This window comes from Sphaerodactylus townsendi, linkage group LG04 (genome assembly GCF_021028975.2).
Source record: "Sphaerodactylus townsendi isolate TG3544 linkage group LG04, MPM_Stown_v2.3, whole genome shotgun sequence".
NCBI classification, from domain to species: Eukaryota; Metazoa; Chordata; class Lepidosauria; order Squamata; family Sphaerodactylidae; genus Sphaerodactylus; species Sphaerodactylus townsendi.
In genome coordinates this window covers 19,851,547-19,877,019 of record NC_059428.1, presented here as the reverse complement: position 1 = coordinate 19,877,019, position 25,473 = coordinate 19,851,547, and the positions used below count along the sequence as shown (strand labels likewise).

The 25,473-nt window shown below is 44.3% G+C and overlaps 1 protein-coding gene across 1 annotated transcript in view; it reads left to right on the top strand.

The window, feature by feature from the left end:
- The window catches only part of SESN3 (sestrin 3), a 72,309-nt gene that overhangs the window by 30,127 nt on the left and 16,709 nt on the right, over positions 1 to 25,473 (top strand). The window contains exons 2-5 of the mRNA XM_048492374.1: positions 19,537 to 19,602; positions 20,575 to 20,772; positions 22,601 to 22,783; positions 23,995 to 24,231. Of these exons, the coding sequence (XP_048348331.1) occupies positions 19,537 to 19,602; positions 20,575 to 20,772; positions 22,601 to 22,783; positions 23,995 to 24,231 (684 nt within the window). The remainder of the gene's footprint in view (positions 1 to 19,536; positions 19,603 to 20,574; positions 20,773 to 22,600; positions 22,784 to 23,994; positions 24,232 to 25,473) is intronic.

Genomic DNA, 25,473 nt, shown 5'->3' with positions numbered 1-25,473 from the left:
CAGCCGTGAAAGCCTTCGACAATACATTGGTTTTGTTTTTCCTCTCCTGCACATGAAGCCCGCTAGGTGACCCTGAGCCAATCACAGTTCTCCCAGAACTCTTTCAGCTCCCCACTTCCTGACGTCTCTTGCCTTGAAAATCCAGTGAGGTCACCATAAGTCAGCTGTGACTTGAGGAGGCTCACACTCCCTTCCCAGCGCAGTGAGGTCAGGAGTGGTTCTTGGGCTCTCAGATTTCGTCCTGTTCCTCATGGTGCCAATAGAAGTAGAAATCCAAACTTAGGGATACCACAGTTACTTGATGACGGGGTCTCCTTTAACCCTTGGTTTTGAACTTGTTGAGAGAGCAGTGTGAGATCTTACCACATTTATAAATGATTAGGATTAGGAGGGAATGGTGGCCTGGTGATTTTCTGTGCCAGGGTAGTGTGTCTGTTGTGGGGCCACATGTATTGTCTGATGCCAGGCACTGGATTCTGCAAAAAATGTCAGACAAGTGTGAAATGCTTCATAGTGAGCAGAGCAGAGTTTCTGAAGCCACTGTGGTGACTCCCCCCCCCCCCCAATATTATGCCTCTCAATAATCTTTTAACCAAAGTTATTTTTCTATATACCAGAAGATTGGCAAGATGAAAAATAATCACATTGGAATAAAGACTGTAGACACCCTAGTCTTGCTCTGAAAATCTCAAAGGGGATTACTTCTGGCTTCTAGCCAGCCTCCTATCTAGGCAATTTATAATGTCAGACCTGCCTAGCTTTAGCAGGAGAACTGGGATTTGTGCCTTTAGACCATTCTCTGGGGCATTTTATTTAGATTATAAACATCCTTTGAGGCAACATTTGCTTAAATCTTTACTTGAATGCACACACAAGGTTTTGTTTTAAGGCCCATTTATGCCTTCTAATCTGGAAGTGGCATTGTACAGTATATTTGTGTTGCTGTTGGTTGCCTGCAGACCCAGCAACACTCTCTTATGATTTGCTGGCATCTCTTATGTTACAGGGAATTTTTCTGTGATCTGATACAGTCTTTGCCTATGTATAAAACCGTGAACTTGTCATCGTGAGTTGTTTTCTGAAGCTCCTCCACCTCTTTACATGTATGAAAAAACCTCTTCTTCTCTTATGGAACCACAAATTGTTTTTGAACAGCGTTCAGAACCTGGTTTGGCAGGAAGGATAACATAAGCAGCAACAAAATAAAAGTCTTGCGTTTGTGGGGGAGGGAGGGACTTGCCCACTCAGTTTTAGGACTGGAATTGATCTACTTGGTTAAGTTGGAACTTTGCTTTTTCTATTGTGATATCACAATAGAAGTGATAATAAAATAAAGGAACAATTGTTCTTGTTCTGTTGAGGTTCGTTCATATTAGAATTTAGTGAAGCAAGATGATCTTTTTGTGAAGATTGCTAGAACTCCTCTTGGTATCTCAGTTTGAGGTGCCAGTTAAAGCTATGCAACTGGTAAAGAATAAATCTATATATATATAAATGGAACCATGCATTTGTTGTTCGAGAATAACCCTGCAGCTGCTGGCCCAAACGCTCTGAAAATTTCACAGACACTTACTCATTCCCCCGACTGTGTTCTTACATACCTCCCGCTGTCAGACAACACACCTGAGCCAGGTAAAACATCATTTTCCTGGTGCACCAGGCCCTGAAGCTGCCTGTGTGTAACTGTCACCCTTAGAATGCTCGTGCCCTTAGAATGTTCACTCAGATGGCCACATATGAGCAGTGAAAACAGTACATAGGCTATTATTATTGTTATTATTATTATTAATTCGATTTATTAGACCGCCCTACCCCTGAAGGGCTCAGTGGATGTGAAACACATACACACGTTGCCGTGTGAGACGTCAGGTGGGGTTCCCCCCCCCACCGCAGGTACCTTTAACTCGCTGTGCCTCACCCACTACTACCACACAACACACCTACTCTCATACACATTCAGCGGAGGGAGAGGGAAGGGACAGAGGGGGAGGCATGCAAGCGAAGAGAAGTGAGGGAGGGGACAGAGAGTGAGGGGTGGCATGCAAGGGAGGGGAGGGAGCGGCCCAGTGTCTGGATATACCCCACCCACCCTAGCAGAGGGAGTCAGAAGGGAGGGAGGGGGGAGGGGTGGCATGCAAGGGAACAGAGGGTGGGAGTGGGAAGGGAGGCATGCAAGGGAACAGAAGTTAGGGAGTGGAGAGAGTGAGGGGTGGCATGCAAGGGAGGGGAGGAAGGGCACCCAGCATCTGGATATGACCCACCCACTCTAGCAAAGGAAAAGGGGAGGGAGGGAGGGGGAGGGGTGCCATGCAAGGGAAGAGAAGTGAGGGAGGATGCGGTCACACACATCAATGACATCACACAGTATCATCGTGCGCTTTTCCATGAGCACATACTGCTGGCCTCTGCAGTTGATTCGCTGCTACTGTTCCTTTCCCATTTCACCACAATAAGCCACAGCAACGCGTGGCTGGGCCCCCTAGCGTTTAATGCAATTATGAGCCTGATTGAAAAGCAAAATGATTTAGAAATTAAGAGTAACCAATCACTTTGTTCCTTTTTCATTTACAAAGCTCTATTTCATGGCTGGCAAAAACCTAGCAGTTTCCTATATGTTATTGCGAGGGAATTTAAAGAGGTTTTGACTCAGAACGAGTTGGATGCCGTTCAGGCTGCTTTCCGCAATCAAAAAACGCTGATTCCTTCAGAAATGTACAATGCATCCATGAATGTATGGTATGAGTTACAGTTCGGCTTTCTGGTTCAGCAGTTAAATGAACAAGTGATCTCTCCCTGCTGAGTTTCTCTCCTCTTTCCCTTCCCGCCCACCCTGTGCTGACTATTATCTCCCACACCCATTGGACTCCTGCCAAATTCAGACACAGACAGACAGAACTACTTTCCAAAACGTTTGAATACACAAATGGAGAAGAACTCCTTGTAAACTTATATTCCCCCCCACCCCAAATAAAAGTGTGATTAAACATCTTAACATTGAGAAAAGCAGAACAGGGAATTAAGGAAGAATTGGCGCAAGGAATATTGCAAGGTGGAGGAGCTGGGCATGCTCGAAAAAAAATGGCTTCAGCATAATAAGCCCTGAATGCAATTTTACTTCTGTCCCACATTGCCCAAAGGCAGTTGAAATCATGGAGAGCAAATACATGTGTGATCTTCTAAGGAGCATAACCCTCGTCACTATTTGTGGAGGACTGTGTGACTGAACCACCAAGCAAGAGTTTCTCTGCACCTGGAAAGCTAGCATATTGGGAGAGGTTATGCTAAAACCTTTCCTCTAGCCCAGGGGTCTGCAACCTGCGGCTCTCCAGATGTTCATGGCCTACAAATCCCATCAGCCCCAATTGTAGTCCATGAACTTCTGGAGGGCTGCAGGTTGCAGACCCCTGCTGTAGCCTGTTAGTGTGTCATGCATAGAAGACTCCTTAAATGGCGAATAATTCAAGTATGCATCCCTCTCCTTTCAGTTTGAAATGATAGGTTCTAGGAGCCCTATACCCCAAGTTCTTCCAGTTCATTTCACTTGGCTCTGACGAGGGCGCTGCATCTGTTGTCTGTCTAGCAGTGCAGCTCTAGCTGCTAGACCAGGGGTCTGCAACCTGCAGCTGTCCAGATGTTCATGTATTACAATTCCCATCAGCCCCTGCCAGCATGGCCAATGCTGGCAGGGGCTGATGGGAATTGTAGTCCATGAACATCTGGAGAGCCGCAGGTTGCAGACCCCTGTATAGCTGCTAGACAAAGACTTTAGTGTGTGTGAAGAATGAGGCAATATACAGAAGTGAAGTATATACTGATATGAACCAGTGGTTCCCAACTTTGCAAGCAGGGAGTCATTACTGATGCAGAGTGTGTTTATTGTGTGGTTTGCCATTGCCTTCTCCAGTCATCTACACTTTACCTGTAACAAGCTAGATACTCATGTTACCATCCTTGGAATGATGAAAGGCTGAGTCAACCTTGAGCCAGCTACCTCCATCTGACTTTCATCAGGATCAAACTCAGATAATGGACAGAGCTTTGACTGCAGTACTGCAGCTTACCACTTTGTGCCATGGGACCCCTATTCAGAATAGTGGTTTACATAAACCAGTTAGGAAGTAATAACAGTAAAATTCAAAACATTAACAATAAATTGCACATTTATTCAAAATATAAATAATTTTTAAGCTTAATTTAATAACAAAATTGAATAGTTTGACCCAGTGATACTAGCTTTTCAAAGTTGGATAATCATTTGACAACAGATACCACATGTAGTAACTGAACCATCATTCAGTAAATTCTTAACGCAATGGATGGGCTTCATGAAGTGGTACCAGTTTCCAAGCATCAAGAAGCATCTTAACTACTGTCCAAAGTACAATAGAGATCAGAAATTTCCTTTTGTAACAAAACTCTGGGTACAATTTCTTAAACTTTGGCTTCAGCTTAATGTCATTTTGTAGCTTAATTTTTCTCCATTAGTGTCTGAAAATGGATTTATCGCTCTGAAATTTCCATTGAAAGAAGATCTTCAAATCGCTCCAACATATCTCCACGCAGCATATCCAAATGGCCATGCAAAACTTGCAGATCATCTTCTGGTATCCCATCCTTCCCTTCTAGCTCAGGCAGGCTTGGAAATTGGTACAGCTTGCAGCGGCCTATAACAAGCTTGAATGAAGTTAACTTTGAAATAAAATCAAAGATGACCGATTTGACCTAGAAGTTGGCCTCATTTCCTTGCAACTACAAATATATTTAATTGAACTTTGCAAATAGTCCTGATGCAGAAGCCCTGTCATATGCCTCATCTCTTTGCGTTCATCGTCGTCAAAGCATTTGTGCCTTCAAAAAATGCCACAAATGTCAAAAAGGCTGTAAAAGGCTCTCACACAGTGGCCTTTTGATAGCCAACAAACTTCAGTATAAAGCAGCAAATGTTCAAAATCATCACTGTTTTCAACACAGAGCTCTCTCAGTAGTCGATCATTGGGAGCATGGGCTTTAATTTTATTCACTGAGGTAACAACAGGGCATAATGACATACAGATGATCAAGGAGGGTTTCTGCATCCAGATGTTGTTGATGAATGACGCAGTAAATGGTAAGGACATTCAACACTGCTTTTTTCAAGTAAGCAGCACACCCACGGTGGTGACCAGTCATCAATGGCTCACCACCAGTTGCACAAACAAGTACCACTAACATGAGTGCATTTTCTTTGTCTTTGAAAAACTGCTCAAAAGCTTAGTATATTAATCCCCCCTTTTAGTATCTGTTCTTAGTTGCCTTGCAAATAACAACTCTTGAGCCAAGCTTTCGTCCTTTGTAAAGTGTACCTAAGTGAGAAGCAAAGTTGACTCATCAAGCTGTTGTGCAACTTGTTTTTCTTAGTATGCCGCACAACATACCTTTAATAATTTCAGCCATTTCATGGAGCTGGTGGTGGTGTTAGTGGTGGTGTTTCTCTTCATGCCTTTCGGGTTGCTGCAGCTCTCTTGGGGTGCCTTCACGCTCTCTGTCCTCAGGCCCAGATGGCTCCTGGCTCCTTCCTTCTCTCCTTAGAACCCTCTCTTTTCCCTCCAAACAGCTCCCTCTCAGGGACAAAACACTCCCCCCCCCACGCCAGTAGAGGGCCAAATCCACAGGGATAATACACTTATATAACCTAGAAATCTTAATATCGAGCAGACTGTGAAAAAAAATAACATATAGCTAAAAATTACAATTCACAACCAGCAGGGTCAGTAACTGAGAACACATGAAAAGAAATACCACACTGAATACTATCATGTTAAGGACTTACCAGCAAAAGCTTGAAAAATGACAGAGACAAAAATTGACAACATCTTCACAAAACACAGTGCGCTGGAAAGAATAGAGCTCCGTAGCGTACTTACTAAAAACTACAGCACTATGCAGAGGCAGAAATTTGGAATGCTAGTTGCCATCTTGTGGCCTTTAGCCTGGTCAATCGTAAATAAGTGAACAACAAAGTCAAACCCCCGCCCCCCCCCAGCACCACCCCCTTCCATCATATCTTCCCTTAAGGTAATCCCACCACCCACTTTAGGAACCATTGCTATAAATCATACACAATTTGTAATGCTATTTGCTTTTGCTGATGTGAAGATCTTGCTTAAATTTTGCTGTGATTCCAGTGGAAGATTGAAAGTATTTGGGCTGCTAAATCTGAATACTATAGCTAAGAGTCCAAACAGTATGATTATTGAAATTGAGAGAGTACCAGTAGAACTGCCAAGAGTGAAATTTGAAATGTAAAAACTGTTCCTTGTATTAAAGAGTCAGGGAATTTCAAAAGAAGCCAAGAGCTTTGTAAAAACAAACTAGCAGACTTTCTAAGGTGTAGCAGAGTAGAGGTACCAAATCAAGGTACTCTGCTGTCTTGTTAAATTTTATCACTTGAAGTAGACCTTCATCTTTTGCAGTTGTGTCATTCCTGAGATTACCACAAATGGTAAAATCCGCAAATACTCAGGGGTAAAGTCTGCTGGTTCCAGGAGTGGACTGAGAAGCCAAAACAGCCCTGGAAAATGCCTACACCTGCCTCCCTCATGAGGGAGGATTGATCTTGGCTAGTTGTGAGCTGGGTTTTGTTGGGCTGTGGCATCATGAGCAGGTTATGCAGCAGTGGCTGTTGTGCCTGCCCGGCAGTGCTGCAGCTGGGCATGGTCAGTGCACATGCGTCCCCTGCGTGCAGGCACAGGGCTGATGAGCCGACAGGCTTGCAGAATTAAGGGGTAGGTCAGTGTGCTCATGCTCCTCTCCCAGCATATGGCGGAGCTGAATGCTCAGGATTAGGTGCATCATGCAGTTGAACAGCAGACCACAATAAAGCAAAATGGCACGTCTTGAAACTGCGGATGCTCGAGGGTCTGTTGTAAACTAGGTTATATTCCATTCTCTATTAAATGCCCAGCACAGTTCAGGGTAGGTTCTTACCTGTTCTGCACCCTTCAGAATGTTTATCTTACTTTTATCCCACAGATCAGGGATGCATTGTTTCCCACTCCTCCATTTAATCCTCACATCTTTGACCTTGTGAGGATAGGCTAGGCTGAGAGATTGTGATGGGCCCAAGGTCACCTTGCTTGCTTCATGGTTGAATGAAAGAGTTGAACCCAGTCATCTCGGGTCCAAGTCCAGGGGTGACCAACTGTGGCCTTCCACAGATGTTCATGTGCTATGATTCCCATCAGCCCCTGTCCTAGTTCTGCATTCTAACCACTACACCACACGAGTCCATAATGTGTGTGTTCAGCATGTACCCTGCTCAAATGGCACCACTCATCTATGGCACTCCAGTCATCTATACTGAAGCGAGTTTTGTGGGATGAAGGAAGTAGAGTGAAGGGCAAGGGTCCCCTCCTCTTCTCATGCACATATTACCTTTCAGAATTATTGTAAGAAACAAAGCCCTATGAATACTCTATATAAATGCCAATTATTATTGTCCACAACTGCCAGGGAGTCTTCTTGGGTGAGTTTTTCAGATATACAAGGAAATTGGCAGCTGTAGTTCATTTTCCTTGCTCATACCCATGGCATGTAAAACCTTTCCAGAGGATTAAAAATACGTTCAGACACCAATGAACTGTGCAGTGCCGTAATCAGTTCTCCCCCCACCAGGAAAACAATACAGAGACCAGGCAAAGGTTAAAAAGCTAATTCTAGAAATACAGCAGATAAACAAGAATTGCTCCATAGGAGGTTGTAAAATTCTGTTGACTGAGTAGCATTTTAACTATCCTAGAATACTCTGCCTTAATAGGCAAGCATGGAGAACCAGTCAATAAAGAGTAGCTCCTGTTGGAAGCCAGAGTCACGCACACACTCCATCCAGCATGCTATTGGAAGCAAATTTAAGACACATTTGAGTTTTTGTTTGTTCTGGTGAATGTATTTTTTGTGGCTCGGTGGTAAAGAAACTGCATTGCACGCATGCAGGTCAGTCTTCAGCATCTTCTGCTTAAAGGGTATGATACCAGTTTACATAGAAGACCTCTGGCTGGGACCCCTAGCAAGCTTCTTCCAATTCAGAGTAGACCAGGGGTAGAGTGGGAGGAAAGCATGGCTGGAGAAAAGCACCTCACCCTGCCCAAAGCTAGGAGGGAGAGGAAGTTGGGGTTCAGCCCACCAGAACTTCGAGCCCTTTGGGGGTGGGTAGTATACCAAATGTAATAAATAATAATAATAATAATTTAATGGCCACTGTGTCCCTGAAGTACATAAGACTGACCTTGACAAGGGCTGTGCTCTGCCTCAACATAAGGTATCTTCATCTGTGTTCATGAGCTTTAAAAAATACAATCCATTTTCTACAGGAATGATGACGTTCAGAGGTCTACCTCCCTTTGTATAATACATAGAGTAGCCCCTGGTGGCTCCTTCATGTTCTCTTTGCAAGACTTCATTATGTTCCCAGGCCTCTTGGAAAATGTGAGACTTTCTGAGGCACTTGGAAGGAAGAAGAGGAGCTTTTCTCTATCATAAAATATCTCAGGAGCTTACAATCACACACACCCCCTCCCGAAACAGGCACCTTGTGAGGTAGGTGGAGCTGAGAGAGTTCAGAGAGAATTGTGACTAGTCCAAGATCACCCCGCAGGCGTCATGTGGAGGAGTGGGAAAACAAATCTGGTTCACCAGATAAGAGTCCGTCACTGCTGCAGTGGAGCGGGGAATCAAACACGGTTCTTTAGATTAGAGTTCACCTCTCATAATCACTATACCATGCTGGAGCCTATGTTGTGAGTCTTCACCTCATCAGTTTCCCTCTCAGAAACTGGGGCAGTGCTGCATGGGGAATTGCCATATCCTCTTAGGCTTCTTATAGAACCTAAACTACTTTGTGGAGTAGCTGCTGTTTAGCAGTTCCCATGCTACAAAAGTAACACAAGAAGAGGGCAGACATAGAAGAATCACAGATCTCTGTCTCACAGGACATTTTAGGAGAGACTACACAGTTTACACAGACTGCACAGAACCCAGATTCAGTAGTGTTTCATATCTAGAGTATATCCCTTAAATGTTCAAGCAAATTGCATCAAATTAAGGAAATATTGGACTGAATTCTTAGAAAGGTGAATGACATAAAGCAAACGTGTGCGTCTCCACAAGAACCAAGCTGGGGATAATTGGTAATGTGTATGAATTTATTGATTGCAATATTAATTTAGAGTAATTGGCTAGTGCTTGAAAGTTTATGGTACCAAATTCTCCTGGAACAAAATACTCCTGCCTGATTGCTTTGTTCCAAGCTTATGACACACCGTTCTTTTGACAAACTGTGCAGTCACATTTCAGAATTTCTTCTCTCCAGCGTTATGGTATCAAATAATACTGAAGTGTCTCATAGTTCCAGTGACAATTTCTCCTGACAGGAAAGCTCCCCATTTTTCTGTTGTGACCAGTTTCCCCCTTAACCAGAGAAAATCAGAATGCCCCAAACTTTGCTTCTGCGTAGATGTTGAAAGGAAATGAGTCAAGTAGCAAAGATTAGCAGAATTAAAGGCATCAAATTGCATCAAAATTTTAAGGGTTTTTTTTTAAAGTAGGGTTAAGTCTTTTCATGTAGTTTGGTTGTACATAAGGATGTTGCATCAGCTGATTAGTCCTATATTGTCACCTACCAGCCAGTTAGAATACTTTGTAAAGGCAGGAATTCAAGTTACCTTTTTATTTCATTAGCAAACTTTATAACGTAGCAAAGCTTTACCTCTTGGCCACCTGCTAACAGGAGTCTGCAACCTGTGGCTCTCCAGATGTTCATGGACTACAAATCCCATCAGCCCCTGCCATTGGCCATGCTGGCAGGGGCTGATGGGAATTGTAGTCCATGAACATCTGGAGAGCCACAAGTTGCAGACCCCTGTAACTACAGGCAACTCCCAGCAGAGTCTTGGATCACCTCACATGATCTGGTATTACTGTTTGGCAATGACATTAAATACCAGATTTGTTAGCATGAGGTCGTTGGTGGGCTTTATTTGGTTTTGGTTGGTGGATTTTATTTGGGTGTTGTGAAAGGCGTTCACAGACGGAATCGACTGGCTGTTGTGAGTTTTCCACGGTGTGGCCATGGTCTGGTCATTTTTGCACCTAACATTCCTCCCACATCGATGGCTGGCATCTTCAGAGGTATGTCACAGGGAGATATGTTTCTCTCTATGGACAGAAACATATATCTCACTGTTATTTGCTTTTGCAAATGCCTGCTGTAGATGTGGGTGAAACAATAGGAGCAACAACTACCAGACCGTGCCCGTACAGCCTAGAAAACCCACAACAGCCAATTTTTATTTCTGTTCTAAATGACTGCTTGAACTAAGTGATGCTCAGTGTCTCAAGAGCCACATGTGGTTCCTGTATGACTCTTTTGAGCAACGTGGCATATGTCCCATGTGGGCAGAGCTCTTATATGGTTGGGTTTTTGTGGTTGATGGTGGTTCCGACCTTGAAACCTCCATGACAGGAGGATGGATGAGCTGAAAGACTTCTTGGTGTATGCAGGACTTTTGTTAGGAATTGAAATCAATCTGATTCTTTCAACTGGTGCAACTTGAAATGCAGCTCGCCACCAGGTGCCAGTGCTTTAACCATTTATTTGATGCCTGTTGACCAAGTCTTTGTTGACTGATGAAATGTCCATTGGGAAAGCTGTGCAGAGACTGGGAATAGGGAAATGAGATTCCCCCAAGTTTACATTGGTTCCCTCACTTGTACTTTAATATTGCTCTTAAAAAGATCTGCTTTGAAAAACACTACAATTACACCCCCACCCCCCGGGCAAGTGAATCACCCTTAATGGATTACATTCTGCATCATTCCATTATATTTGTATTAACTACTGGCACCCTTTTAAAAGTGCAATTTATTTTGTCCTGTTCCTGGGAAAGATAACAAAGAAGCATTCCTGATGTTCTGTTTGGTTATGATGGACCTCTGTTCCTACTTCATACACAGTGGAAATTATTTGAGAGAAGGGAATTTAATAGAGCTGCATTCTGGTGGCAATACTCCGAACAGTCAATAAAGGCTCTTTTATAAAGGCTCTGTGAAGGACCACCTTTTCCTTCTACCATCCTCTCTGTTATCAGGAAACCCCAAGCTCAGCCGCCATAGCCTGGCCTGTGCTGAGTGCCGCTCAGGAAATGGAGTCAAGATGGCAGCTTCCTGTGATCTCACTTACTCAATACTGAAAAGCCAGGAACAAACAGAAGTGGTGCCCTTTAAGAAAAAATTTTTTTCTCCTGCTATACAACTTACCCATAACTCACTGGCTGGGCAGTCTGTGGAAGAGGTTGGCCAAGAGCAGACAAGGTTGGAGTCAGAGTTGCATCCAGCATGATACGTGCCAGATCAGAGCAACAGCCCTCCTCCTCCTCTGCCGCTGTGTGGTTATAACCTGTCAGGAACTCCTAGCATTAAAACAATGCTGTGAATATGTATAAAACAGAGAAGGGTGTAGCTTGTGAAAAAATATGTGTATTTGCAGCATATTTAAAGTACTTGCCAAGTCTATGCACTGCTGAAAAAGTTACTGTAGCCATAACTTATTCAGTGCTGCCATCTAATGTGTTCTCTTCTGCTGTTTTGCTCGTAGCTGATCTACCTCTGGGCCCAGAAGTTTTGTTTCTTATCTAAAGATGCCTGGAAGTGATGGTGAAGCAATTCCTGAAATTAGAGTTGTTAAGAGAAATTATCTTAATTCCCCATTACCCAGTTTCTCCCTGAAATCCAACCTTTTCTCTTTTCCGGAATTTGTAAGAGCGATGGACTCTAATCTGAACCGGGTTTATTTCTTCATTGCTCCACATAAAATCTTGGGCCAGTCACGGTTCTCTCAGAACTCTCTCAGCCCCACCTACTTTAGACACCTTTCTGCTGGCATATTTGTGTGGTATGCTACCATGGGGCTTAATTGCTATCCTAAGGCATGATTTAAGATTGGGCTGATATTTTTCTACAAGCAATATTGCAAATATCCCGAACTATGAAGAAAGAGCTGAAAACTACTATACCCTATTGCTATCTTAGAACATGTCTGTTAGTTTTTTAAAAATCTGAGATGTAGGAAACAAATGCTGAAAAGAAATAGGCATTTTATAAGAAGTGCGTGACTAGAACTGAAAGTTTTGTAGCTAGTATTTCTTTAAAACATTTATCTAGTCCTCCACCCAAATCATGGTCCCCAAGGCAGTAAACCTTGTAATATTAAAACATTTCAGACATTTAAAAACATTTTAAATATAGTTATATATATATATATATATCTACATGTTTAAAATGAAGATGCTTAAATCACAATATAAATGCCCACACACAGGTTGGGACAAAGGCTAATAAGACTTAATGAGGGAACATAGGCTCGCTCATTATGGAGTGAGATGGGTGAGGGAGTTTTAAAGTTTTGGTACCATGACTGGGAATGCCCTTTCTTGGGTTGCCTTCAGATGACAGAAGCACCCAAAGATGACCGGAGTAGAAGGGTGGGTTCGTAGGGACTAGGATAGTCTTTTAGTTATGCAGGCATCAAGCCTCATAGGGCTTTAAATGTCAATATTGGCACCTTGGGCCATTGGAGAAAGAACAAGACTGGACTGATACAGTCCCAGAATTGACACCAGCCCAAATTGTGACTGCAGTATTTTCTACTAACTGTAGCCTTCAGATGTTCTCCAAGAGCAGCCCCACATAGAGTGAACTTCAGTTATCTAATCAACATGCTATCAGGGCATGCACCATAATGGCAAGAACCCTTGGTTTACCAGCTGCAGCTGGTCAAATCTGCACCCCTGGCCACTGCTACCACATGTTTGTACAACAGGAAGCTTTGGTCTATAAGTATTGAACCTGCTCTTCTAATGGAGTATAACCCCATCCAGAGCAGAAGACAGAGATGGACCAGGACCAGACCTCCCCTTCTATTTTGTCATGGTTAAGTTGCAGCTTGCAAGTCCTTATCAGTCCATCCTCTAGGCACCTGTTCAGTTTCCACAGCTGCCCTGGGATCTTGTGGGAGCGCAAGATAAGGCTCAGTATCAGGTGCATAATGATGGCAGCTCAGCCCATATCTCCAGATGACCTCTCCCAGTAGATTTACATAGATATTTAAACGTTTGGGGACAAGATGGAACCTTGTGGGTCCCTGTCGGCCAAATGGCAAGGGGCCAAGCAGTAGTTCCTTGGCACCATACTCTGAAACCTGCCTTTGAAATAGGACTGAACTGAGACCACTGCAAACCGTGTTTTCCAGTTCTGGCCCTGCAGTGTACTCCAGAAGAATATAACGTTTGATGTTATCAATAGCCACCAAGAGGTTCAGGAGAAATAACTGGGTCACACCTCCTCCATCTTGCTTCAGGCACAGGTCATCCGTCAGGGCAACTGAGGCCAATTCACTTTCATAAACGGGCCTGAAGCTAGATTTGAATGGATCCAAACAGTCTTCACTAGGGACTCTGTGAGGCCGCCCGACACCACTCACTCAATCACCTTGCTCAAAAATGGTCCATTTTGAGATAGGGCAGTAACTCTAGTCACAGTTGTGCATGATATCCCTGAAAGTATTGCTTATGCATATAAGCATTCACAGCAGTTAACATTCTCTTGTGCTATAGACTGTCTTGCATAGCATTTTCACATTGTACATTCTTGGTGAGTAACATCCAAAATAGAAAATATTTCAGTCCCCCACTACATTTACAGATTGTCTAGGAAAAGCTAACAATGTCCCTTAGAGGGTGGGGAGTGGGATGTTTTCAGGGTTTTCTCCTTGGGCCTTCATATTTCTAGAGATGCTGCTCAGCATTCTGCAGGACAGGACAGGTGACCAAGTGACTATTTATAAACCATGATAAGTGGTAGTTGCTGTCACTATAGGCTGCCTCACCTCATATTGCCGTTATAAAGTATAAAATAAGGAACACCAACTGTAAATTGCATCCTCAATGGACTAGATATATTATTCATACTGAAAGGTAAATTAATCTTTTCCGTCCTGTTGGAGATAGGGAAAAGGGAAAAGGATGTAAACGTCCTTTTCTTCAATCGCTTACCATCCAATTTCCATGCCATTTGGCGAGGTGTGTTTCACATAGCAGGAGATTTTTTGCAGCGCTTGGAGTTATGCACTGCTCTTCCAGCATTTCATTCAACTTAATAATTAAGTGAGAGCCGCTCTCCAAGGGCTGCATTTCATTAGGAAAGCTATTCTCCCCTCTGACAAAAATGCTATTCATATGAAGCCCACCCGTTCAGGTTTTCCTGGAACTCTAACAACTGGAGAACGGCCCGGAGAACGGTCCAGAGGTTCCATCGCTGAAACTATGCAGTTGTGGGCCTAGCCAGCGGCTGTGGGAGACTTGCTAGGGAAGGGTTAGTTGTCAGTTAATCAAATGGGGACCCACACCAAAACATTGCGGTTTATAGGCCATGCCCCTGATAGGCCCTTTAGCCTTGAGGGCTGGAGTCAGACAAGGACTGATGTTTGTTTTCTTTCCCACCTTCTCCCCACTGTGCTGTGTAGTGATTAAAAGCATCCTGTTCCCAAATGATGAGGAATTGGGGGGGGGGGAGGTTTAACCTGTCCTGACTCATCTTTTAGACTGGCTAATGGGCTTGAATTTGAATGCTTTATCACTATATTATGGAAGCCAAAGGGGGTTTCTTAAAGGAGGCCAAGAGAAAAATGTTAAGAGAGGAAAGAAAACAGGTCCACCCTCCTTCAAGCTCAAGAGACTTTGCCCAGGAAAGGGAAGGTCAATCTCTCTGCCTTGTGCTGAACCATTGAAATGTTGAGGTATATTTAGCAGCTTTCAGATTCTCTTCAAGACAGAAATCACTGCAGTGAGGTGATGGAAAAAAGTGGAATAACTTGTTTCCATGCTGAGCCTCAGAGAGGCTTAGGAAGCGGGGAACTTCTTGCTGCTTTTCAGAGCTTTCTGATGCCACATCTATCTGGACCACACTATTCTAGGCTGGAAGATAGTTTGGAACTGTAATATCCATAAGGCTGCTTGTATGCAGCGGGTTGGCATACGTATGCAGTTACCTTCAGGGAGTATTTGGCTGCTAAGGGGCACCAGTCCTTTTCTGCAAACCCCGGGCACTTCTCTTGTTCCCAACCTCATTATTCATGGGGTCAGCATTAGAGGGTACAAGGTGGCCATCTTCAAAGAACAACTGGTGGGGCTATTACAAAATCCCAGCCCTCAAAATCTTCCTCTCTAAAATTCTTTCCTCTGAAGCTTGAATAGGCTGATTTCTCTGTTCCCTCTTCTGAAGCATTCAACCTACCAGCCTGGTTTTTTTCCCTTGAAGGGGAGGAGAGATTGTCACATTTTGTTCTGCATAGAGCATAGGTTTCAAACTCGTGGCCCTCCAGATGTTATGGACTACAGTTCCCATCATCCCCTGCCAGCATGATGCTGGCAGGGGATGATGGGAACTGTAGTCCATAACATCTGGAGGACCGCAAGTTTTACACCTGTGGCATAGAGAATCTCCTGAGAAAGTAGAGGCCCCTACTTTATTTGTAGGTGGCATGGTTTTATTGCTTCTCCCATCTATATTAGCACAGGGGATAAAAATGTGATTTTTAAAAAAGAAATTCCTCCTTCCTTTGAAAGTCAACTACAAAACAGCGATTGTCCTGGTCAAAGACTAATCTTGCAGCAAAACATCTTTGAGGGTAGGGCTTTGAGAGGGTCGTGCCCACCTCTGAAGTAACCTGCTGGCCTGTTGCTCCATTTCTGTTTACACGTAACTGGAAACTGATGATGGGGAAGGTGTTGCCATTTGGGGGCAAAAAAAGGTTATTTGAGATGTGAACGCAAGTGGAGGATGCACAGATTTTGTGTGGGAGCACTGCTCTTTTGAAACGGATAGCTCCTCAACTTGCATTTAAAGAAACAATGGCTGATTCCGCATAGGCCAAAGACAGCAGTGTGAAAACGGTGTGAAAATGGTGTTAAAAAGTTTAAAAGGGTGTAAAAGGGTTTATACTGTTTTCACACCGTTTTCACACCGCTGTTTTTGGCCCATGCGGAATCAACCAATGTTGTTGAAAACTTCTCCTCTGTTTCTTTGCATGCCCAGGTGGGCCATTTTTGACTCTCACGTTACCTCCCTCTTTTTTCATTAACGCATGCACATGGGTGGAAAGGCTGCCACAGCCTTCCAGTTAGGATCATGTTGGATATTTTGAGCTCAAGTTTTTGCAAATCCCAGTTGCCGCTCTTTATGAGTTGGTAATGCACCTGGGGAGAAGCTGAACCACTCAGCCCCAGCTTTCCAAAGTTCACTGTCTCATTGTGAGTCTAGTACTCTCTTCCAAGTGTTAATGGTCGTATCCACGTCTACAATTTAAGGGAGAGGGGGGACCCTTGCAGACCCAGACTCCAGGCACTCCTAGACAACTGATGCCTGATACAGTCACGATGCAGAGGCTGAGGAGAATTTACGCATCTGATGTTGCACATGCCCAGCATGTCCTTGAAGCAGAGGTATATTGGGGGGAAATGGCACCTGGAGAGGTAAAGGTGCCACCCCCACGTCACCCCCTGCGCTCGGGGGGCAGGGCTTGGTGGCGTGCGGCTGGGGTGCCCGGAATGACCAAAAGGTGTGCATCCCAGCCGCACGCCACCAAGCCCCACCCACCGCCTCCCTGCAGGTCTGCTCCTGAGCTGTGGTGCCCCCGGTGCCCCCCACATGATCAAAAAGTGTGCTCCCAGGGACATGGGTCCATGTCCCTTAGGCCATACACCTCTGCCTTGAAGCTGGTCTCTCAGTTGCTACATATGCTTTTAGCATGCTGGAAATATGTAGCGCAGACAAGTTTTCAGCTGCTATGTGAAAGTTATGTGTTTAGTTAACCCATTTAAACGATCATGTGCAAACGCAAGTAGATTTCTCCATGATCTTGGAAACCATTAAGGCCCAGCAAGTGTTTTCAACTCAGCAACTTGATCCTGTCCTTGAACAGCCATGGTGTCTTGTCATTCTGTTGCCAGGAGAGGTTTCTTAGTTTTTCATAACTTAATAAGACTTGCTTGAGAGCAGCAAACCGGAGAACTTTGGAGCCCCTCCTGTTCCCAAGTGCCAATGAAAGAAGCTAGAGAAATGGGTGGCCCTCATATAACTTGCAGATTTGCCAGGGAGCCAGCATTTGGTTGTACTTTTCTGTATTTTTCAAGTCTAACCCAACATTTTCACCAGTTGGAAACAATTTGTGGGCGTTCTTTGTGTCTGTTTTTCCTGTCCTCCCAAGCTTGACACACGTTTCTTGTTGACTTGGCAGTGTTTTACCTCCTTTGGAGCAGGGAGGGATAAGCTAGCTGCAACTTATTTTTCTGATAACCTTCCAAGAACTGTGACATTGTTTGTGTTACAGCTCTTGCACAATTTGTTTTCATGCACCCGCAGTTAACAAAGCACTTAGCAATTGCAGTATCGTTTTCTTTTCCAACAGGCCTGCAAATAGCGCTCTTGTCTGATCGTCTTCAAGTAAGAATGTGTGTTTCTGGGTGATCGGTCATGGAAGCTTGATGAACATTAGTTCTGCTTTTCTTTTCTCTCTGTTTTTTTTTTTTTGGCCACAAGTGATTAATGTAACTGTGTATGCCTAATGGGCATAGCACAATTTTTGTAGCCTCGTTTGCCACTTAAAACATCCCAATGTTTAAGACGGAATGTTTCAGCCTATGATACTAAAGGGCCACACAAACATGCAAGAACAGCATTGGAATTAGCTGCTTGTCCAGAGCAGTTGCCTTTAAACTAGTGTCAACTGGTGGCAGCAACAGAAACTACATGACATCAGTCCATGGCTGTTTGAGGCTCCTGCCTCTAAATGAAAGAAGCTAGGAACTCTCCCTAGAAGTTAAACTGAAGCTACCATACTTTGGTCACATTATGAGAAGACAAGAGTCACTGGAAAAGAAAGTAATGCTAGAAAAAGTAGAAGGCAGGAGGAAAAGAGGAAAACCTAACATGAGATAGATTGGCTGAATCAAGGAAGTCAAGGCCTTGGTCGTTAACAACAGGACATTTTGGAGTTCATTAATTCAACACACCAAGAAGAAAGCAGTGAATAGAACCACATAGGCTGTGCCTCTTGCCTGAGGCTCTTGCTTCTGGTGGCTTATCTTAGAATAATTGGGAGTGTGAAGCTGCCTTTCTTAATGTCAGACCATTGACCATCTGAGTTATTCAGTGTCTCTTTGGGGTCCTAAGGCCAGGAGGCCCCCCCCCCCCCCCCCGAGTCCTGCTAACAAAGAGCTTTTAACTGGAGATTGCAGGTACTGAACCCAAGATCTTCCATATTGATGTGCTGTACTGCTTCGTCATGCCCCTGCCAAGTAGGCATGTGTTTGTGGTTTAAAAAAACAACCTGCCTGTAGGGCCTTTCCAAAACGTTGCTATGGTACCATTTCCGTATACATTATTTTATAGTTAAGCACTGCTCACAGACAGCAGAGGAGATTGCCGAATCCAAAGTAATTAGAGGAACAGAGACATGCAGTTACTCACTTCTGGGTTTCGTTGCATTTGGAGGCTGTAGGGTTCAAACCAGAGGTTTTGCATGAAAGATGGGTTTTGAGGCAGGGTCTGATGCAGGTTGGATGTGCAGTAAATATTGTGGGTTGGGAGTTCCAGGTATAGAGGGCAGGAAGGAAGAGAGGAAGGGGTTAGAATAATAAAACTGGAAAAGGAAATGGGCAAGGGCAGAAAAGGATGATAAGTTGGAAACTCACAGTGCACAGAGCACTTGGAGGGAAGGGAGCTAGAGAGAAAGCAGCAGCAGGGGAAGAGTTAAGGGTCCCCTGGTAATTCCTCATGGATAATGACCTCCTCCCAAAGTTGTCTTGCCCAGAAGGCCATGTGGATTTTCTTACACATATAAGTGGTTGTCTAATGTGTACTGACTGCCATTTCACTATACCAGCTCTTATCCCAGTGTTACTGAACTCCCAGGGTCATCTTGTCTCTTTTTATAGTCTGATGTTAATGTTCTGTGGTTGCCTTACCTTTGTGTGAACTGCACTTGAGAAGAGCAGTATAAAAATGGGAAATTGTAGATGTAGGTTTTTGTTGCCTTGGAGAGTATGATGTTGGGGTGGGCTGATTGGTAGGCTGGACTCACTTCCATTACCTTAACTATAGCAGACCAACTGCTTCTTCCCTTTTAACACCATGATCTCTACCTGGGCCGGCATTCCTACATTCTGGCGTTAGAGCTATAGGAGAAGACGTATGGTTGCCCTTTTTGTAGACTGCAGCTCATGTCATACAAGACCACAGAAGTGGCCTTAAGTGGGCGGGCATATAAATCTCCTAATCCCTGTCTTCTCAATTCAGATGATAAAGTATGAAAAAAGATATCTTGCTGGAATTGTAGAGACTGCTGACATGTTTTGAAGGCACTATTGTATCATCTCTCCAACATAAAGATTCCCAAGATTGTAGCAAAGAACGGTAACTCTAGCTTTTATAATCTTTCTTCTGCAGGAAAAGAAAATCAGAGTCTCTCTGCCTTTAACAAGAGGACCAAGTGCCTTTATACCAGAGAAAGAAGTAAGTCTGTTTTTTAAAAATCACATATTCCCAAGTAAGGCAACAATGTAATGCAAATAGGGTCGGATATATCTGGCAAATGTTTTTTCTGGACATCTAACCCTGACAGTTTGGTCTAGATTTATATTGGGCAGTTGACATTCCAACTAAATATCTCAGGAGAGAATCCCAGAATTGATGGTAACTTGCAGCCCAACCCAAATAGGTAGGGTGATAGAGCATGCAGCGCTGCCTCCAAAGAGGCAATTGGCAGCATGGGTGTCAGGAGAGAAGGATAAAACTCTTTCCTCCGCCAGGGAAGCCCATTTTGGGCGTGGCTTAGGCTACCCCTTTTGGTGGCGCCACAATTCCCGAGCCAAAACTGCACTGGGAGCTCCTCCACACTGTTGCAGGTCCAACAACGCAGAAGCAATGGCATGGGGACAAACTTCCTTATTCGGGCACCGCGTAGCGGCAAAGTGCCCCACCACCGAGGTAAGTGTTTCTATGCTGGCATCCATGCCACTTTACGTAGCGCTGGTAGGAATGGCGCTGGCACGGGGGTCATACTCTTCGAATGCATCTTCTCCCCCCACCCCCACCATTTTGGATTTCACAGTTAGTCTGTAGCAAAAAAACAAAGATGCTCTACTGAGTCCTGTGAAAAGGGAGGGTACATGGCAGAACATTCTCAGTAGCGGAATACCCTTTGTGAAAAGTGGGCTACCTTGCTTTTTAGTTTTCTCTCACCTTTTGAAGTTCTCAAGATGGCCTTGGGTGTGTTGGACACTCCCATTATAGCTTCTGATGTTTTGTTATTTCGCTGTTTGTTGAGCAATCTGTATCATTATTGTTACACTTTTAGAACTTTGCAATTGAAAATAATCAATTGACGTGCATCACCTTGAGCTGCTCACAGCAAGATGGTTAATAAAATATACAAGCAAATAGAGAAATAACCTCCTTCTCTTTGCCTGCTTTTATTTCCTGAAGGTTATGCAAGCAAACAGTTTGAATGAACGAATGCACCTGCTTGTGGAAGAATATTCTATATCTGGTCGCCTCGACAACATCACCCAGGTCATGAGTTTACACACCCAGTACCTGGAGTCCTTTCTCCGCAGTCAGTTTTACATGTTGCGTATGGATGGGCCTCTTCCTTTGCCCTACCGACACTACATTGCAATCATGGTACGACCTGGAGCATTCTGCTGTTTCTTTTCCCATCTCTCTTTCCCTTTGTGTTTTTCCCAGTGCCCCTTTTAACTAGTGCTTCAATGCAAATTAAGCCCAACCTCATTTGCTTCCCCTGTGAGGCCAAGAAAAAGTGCCGGCCCAGAACTCTAGTTCTCCGAGAGAGGATCTTTGAACTGGCTGTCGTGGGTTTTCTACCAGACCTCAGCCACACAGCCTGGAGTACCCACAACAAGCCTGTTGTTTCCAACAGTGAAAGCCTTTGACAATATGCAGTATCTTTGAAATCCCAGCAGCTGGGCTTGAGACAAGCAAGAGCCAAATAATGGATTTGGGTCCAGATTATTAAAGGACTTAGGCCAGAGTCTGGTGTTTGGCACAATTGATTATACCTTGGAGGTTTTCAACTCCAAGGTAGTTCAGCAACTTCTCTATGGAGTTCCCTTATGGATAACTGCATGGAACAAGTCCATTGAAAGAATACAATCTGGTTTCCTCTATAAAATACTCGGATTACCACACTCTGTACCATATGCTGTATTATGCTTAGAAACTGGTCAGAACCTACTTGAAACAAGAGCATGGCTGAGTACATTCAAGTATTGGATCAAATTATGTTTTAACTCTGATGTGCACAGTTTATTATACACTGCGCGCCCAGACCTATTTGTCTCCGAATGGTATCAACTTCTCAAATCAAAAATTTACTCAATAGGTTTATTACTTGAAGATCTCTGTATGCTGACACCCAGAGAGATTTTCCGAACCGTAAAAAGTAGACTTCTAGAACAGGAATATCATATCTTGTTGGGGCAAGCAAATAAATCATGCTCACCCCTCTCTGTCGGAATAATACCGCAACAGGGGCACATAGCCAAATATCTTGAATTATTAACTGAACCCCAACAGAGATGGATTATCACAAGGGCCAGATCCAATACCTTCCCATCGGCCATTACTAAGGGTCGTTACTTATCCATCCCTCTCCAGGATTGGGTTTGTCCACACTGTAAAAATCAAGTGGAGACTCTTGGGGGTGGGGTGAGGTGGGGGGTGGTGGGGGTTGATACAACAATAGATTATGGTGACTTGCCTAAAACTATCGAGGTGAGATTTGCAGCAGGGACTGACTAATCACCACTCTGTGACATAGCTGCCATCCATGCTATGTCAGCGGTTGTTGCTTCTGTACTGTGCTTGCCAATCTATATAATGCCATTTTTTTTGTAATTTTGTATGCACATGAATTGTCCGTATGCAGTTTATCTTCCTGTCAGAGAAGAAAAAAACTAGAATTGTTGTAGACTTGCTTGTGTGTGTGTGTGTGTGTGTGTGTGTGTGTGTGTGTGTTTATATTTTCGACTTATTGGCCGCCCTCCCCCAAAGGGCTCAGGGCAGCTTACAACATAATAAAACTATAAGTCAGTTCCCTAGAATAATTATTATTAAAATCAGAACGAAATAATCTAAAACCAGAGTAAGATCCAGAACAGTTTGGATGGCGATAAAATCCCACACTCACCCCAAGCTCACCGGAGGCCAAGACGATGTAACCACTTGCAGCCCGACTGGCCTGGTGGAACAGGTCCGTTTTGCAGGGCCCTGGTCTCTCTAAGGAGCCTGTTCCACCAGAGGGGGGGCAGGACTGTAAAGGCCCTGGCCCTAGTGGAGGCCAGCCGGACATGTTTTGGTCTGCATGCATGATCCAACACCTTCTTACTCCTTAGGCCTGTTGCCCCCACCCCCACTTTCTCTATAGCAAGAAACATGTGCGACTTTAAATTTGCTGCCTACATCTTACCTGCTTCTGTGTTTCCAACTCCAGGCTGCTGCCCGGCATCAGTGTTTCTACCTAATAAACATGCATGTGGATGAGTTTTTGAAGACCGGAGGGATACCTGAGTGGCTGAATGGCTTGGAATACGTTCCCCAAAGACTGAAGAATCTGAATGAAATCAACAAGCTTCTTGCACATCGACCCTGGCTAGTTACAAAAGAGCACATCCAGGTATTTTATTGGGAGTATCTGGAAACGAAGCTGAAATGCTTGATTATGTGTAAACATTGCTTTTGGAGAGTTAAACTGGGGGGTTCAAGTCAAGGATCTCATGACTGGATACCTCCTTTTTGTCACTATCTGTTCATGGTGAATCCAGAGATAAGGCAGCTGTCAGAGGAGAACATAAGAACAAGCCTGCTGGATCAGACCAGAGTCCATCTAGTCCAGCACTCTGCTACTCGCAGTGGCCCACCAGGTGCCTTTGGGAGCTCACGTGCAGGATGTGAAAGCAGTGGCCTTCTGCTGCTGCTGCTGCTCCTGAGCACCTGGTCTGCTAAGGCATTTGTAACCTCAGATCAAGGAGAATCAAGAATGTTGCTCTCAGATGTACCCCACACTCCACAGATTCCAGCCATCCTCTTTGAGGTAGATTTTCATTTTTTTTAAAAAAGAGACAGGGTGGTACTGCTTATATGCATTTGTGTGTAATGTGTAGTTCTGCCCTTGACTCCTGTGAATCAAAGTGAGGCCCTTAGACCCATCCCTTGTGGTTAATGTGCAAAACCAGAGAAACCAGTAACAGCCATTATTTTAAACAAGTAGAAATATTGCCCAAATGAGGTGAACAAGGTTCCGGGAAATAGGGTTAAGATAGGTGAAAAAAGAATGAAGAATGCACTGTTAAAAGATGAAGAAAAATAGTTAGAATTCCCTTAAATAAGAAGCAGGAAATCAGACGGGGGTTGGGGGAAGTGACTGGACGACATATTGCTAAAGGAAGCTAGGGAGACTACAGAGAAAGAGGAGTGTGGGGTACATTCTTTGTGTCAGCGATACAGAACCCATGAAACATGAATCTCTGTGAAAACTCGGGTGAGTGTGATGGTCTTAGCCTGTCACATAAATAATAATGATGCCAGGCAAATTTTCCTGGGGCAAGAACTCTGAAAAACTCGGGGGAAGCATGAAGGCCCTCTGCTTTTGTCTTTAAACAAAGGGCAGTAATGTACAACTTAATCAGCAAAAACTGTATCACGCTTCCTTCCTAGTACAGTTCAGCTCCGATCTTCCCAGCTATCCCTATCAGAAATTCTAAAGAGACAGCAGCTGTGGCCCCCATCCTCCCCCTCCCCCCCCCCCTGTAGCAGTCTCTCCTTCCAGTGTTTGCATCTGATGTGGAAATACGTGTGTGTGTGCGCCTTTTCTTGTTTTCGTTTCAGAAACTTGTCAAGACGGGGGAAAATAATTGGTCTCTTCCTGAACTGGTGCACGCTGTGGTCCTCTTGGCACACTATCACGCCTTGGCAAGTTTTGTCTTTGGTAGCGGCATCAATCCAGAGCGGGATCTCAATACTTCGAACGGGTACAGGCTCGTATCAGTTAACAGCTTCTGTGTCTGTGATCTTGCCAATGACAACAACATCGAAAATGCGTCCCTCACCAGCAACAACTTTGGGGTTAGTGCAGCCAGGCTTGCTTTTTCTGTTCTTGTCCACTACAGTTTTCAGGCCTATTTTTTTTTTAAAATCCTCTTTGTAGTTCAAATATTAGTTTCCAGTGTGTTCATTAGTCATGGGATTGAACTCTGAAGTGCTGGGGCAGATCTAAAGAAAAGTCCATCCCAAGGCAAATCAGTTGTAGAACTGGGACTAAGCTGAGAAGCCAGTGGTATTGTAGAAGGAGAGGCAGGGCTACAATGTGGCCAAAACAAAATGGAGGATAGAGAAATGCTGTAAGCCATGTTGGGCACCCACTGGGGAGGGAGGGAGTGTATAAATCAGATACATAAGGAACTAGAATAGGGAGCGGCACAAGCAAGTTCAACCTAAAATATGTGCCTTTGTGTATTTCCCAGGCAATGACTCTACTCGAAGCATTTATAGCCTAGCTTGCTCAGGTGGCCCACTGGGCACAGGGGCATTCTGGGATGTAGGAGTTTCTTGCTGAGCTCTCTTTTGCTCCATGATATTGAGTGACTCAGCACAGTGAACAGGGTGGAAGCTCCCTGTTGAAGTTTTTTCTGATCCTATCAATATTTCAAAAACTGGCTATTGTGAGTTTTCTGGGCTGCGTGGCCGTGGTCTGGTAGTTTGCCTCCTAATGCTTCGTCCACATCTATGGCTGGCATCTTCAGAGGCGTGTCATGGTAAGATGACATGCCTCTGAAAATGCCAGCTATAGATGGGGACGAAATGTTGCGAACTAAAATGACCAGAGACAGCCATGCATCCTGGAAGACCCAGAACAGCTGGTTGATCCCGGCCGTGAAAGCCAACAATTTTAAGAAACTCTTCTAACTTCAGAGATTTGCGGTGGGTAACATCATTTTGCGTACGTGCCCATTTGTGCTGTTAAAGTCCCGCTCCCCGCAAAAAAGTTCTCAGGAGTTGAATTCTTTTAAAAACCTAGAAGTAACTTTCTTTCAAAGGCAACTTTGAAGTTGCTAGGAATCCTGCAGCAGACACAAGGTACACCCTTAAATTTGTGCAAGTTTTCAACACATGCCTTTGGGTGGAATGCTGTTTGACGGAGGCCCATTTGGGACCACTCACATTTGAAGGGTATGTGTCCCTGTTGCCTTTAATTGTCCATTCCTTTAGAAATCATGCAGTATGGCGGGGGTGGGGGGGGGGGAGCCTGCAGGAATTTGTACTTGTAAGGACAGAACTTGAGAGTGGTACTGGACAACTGTTAGTCAA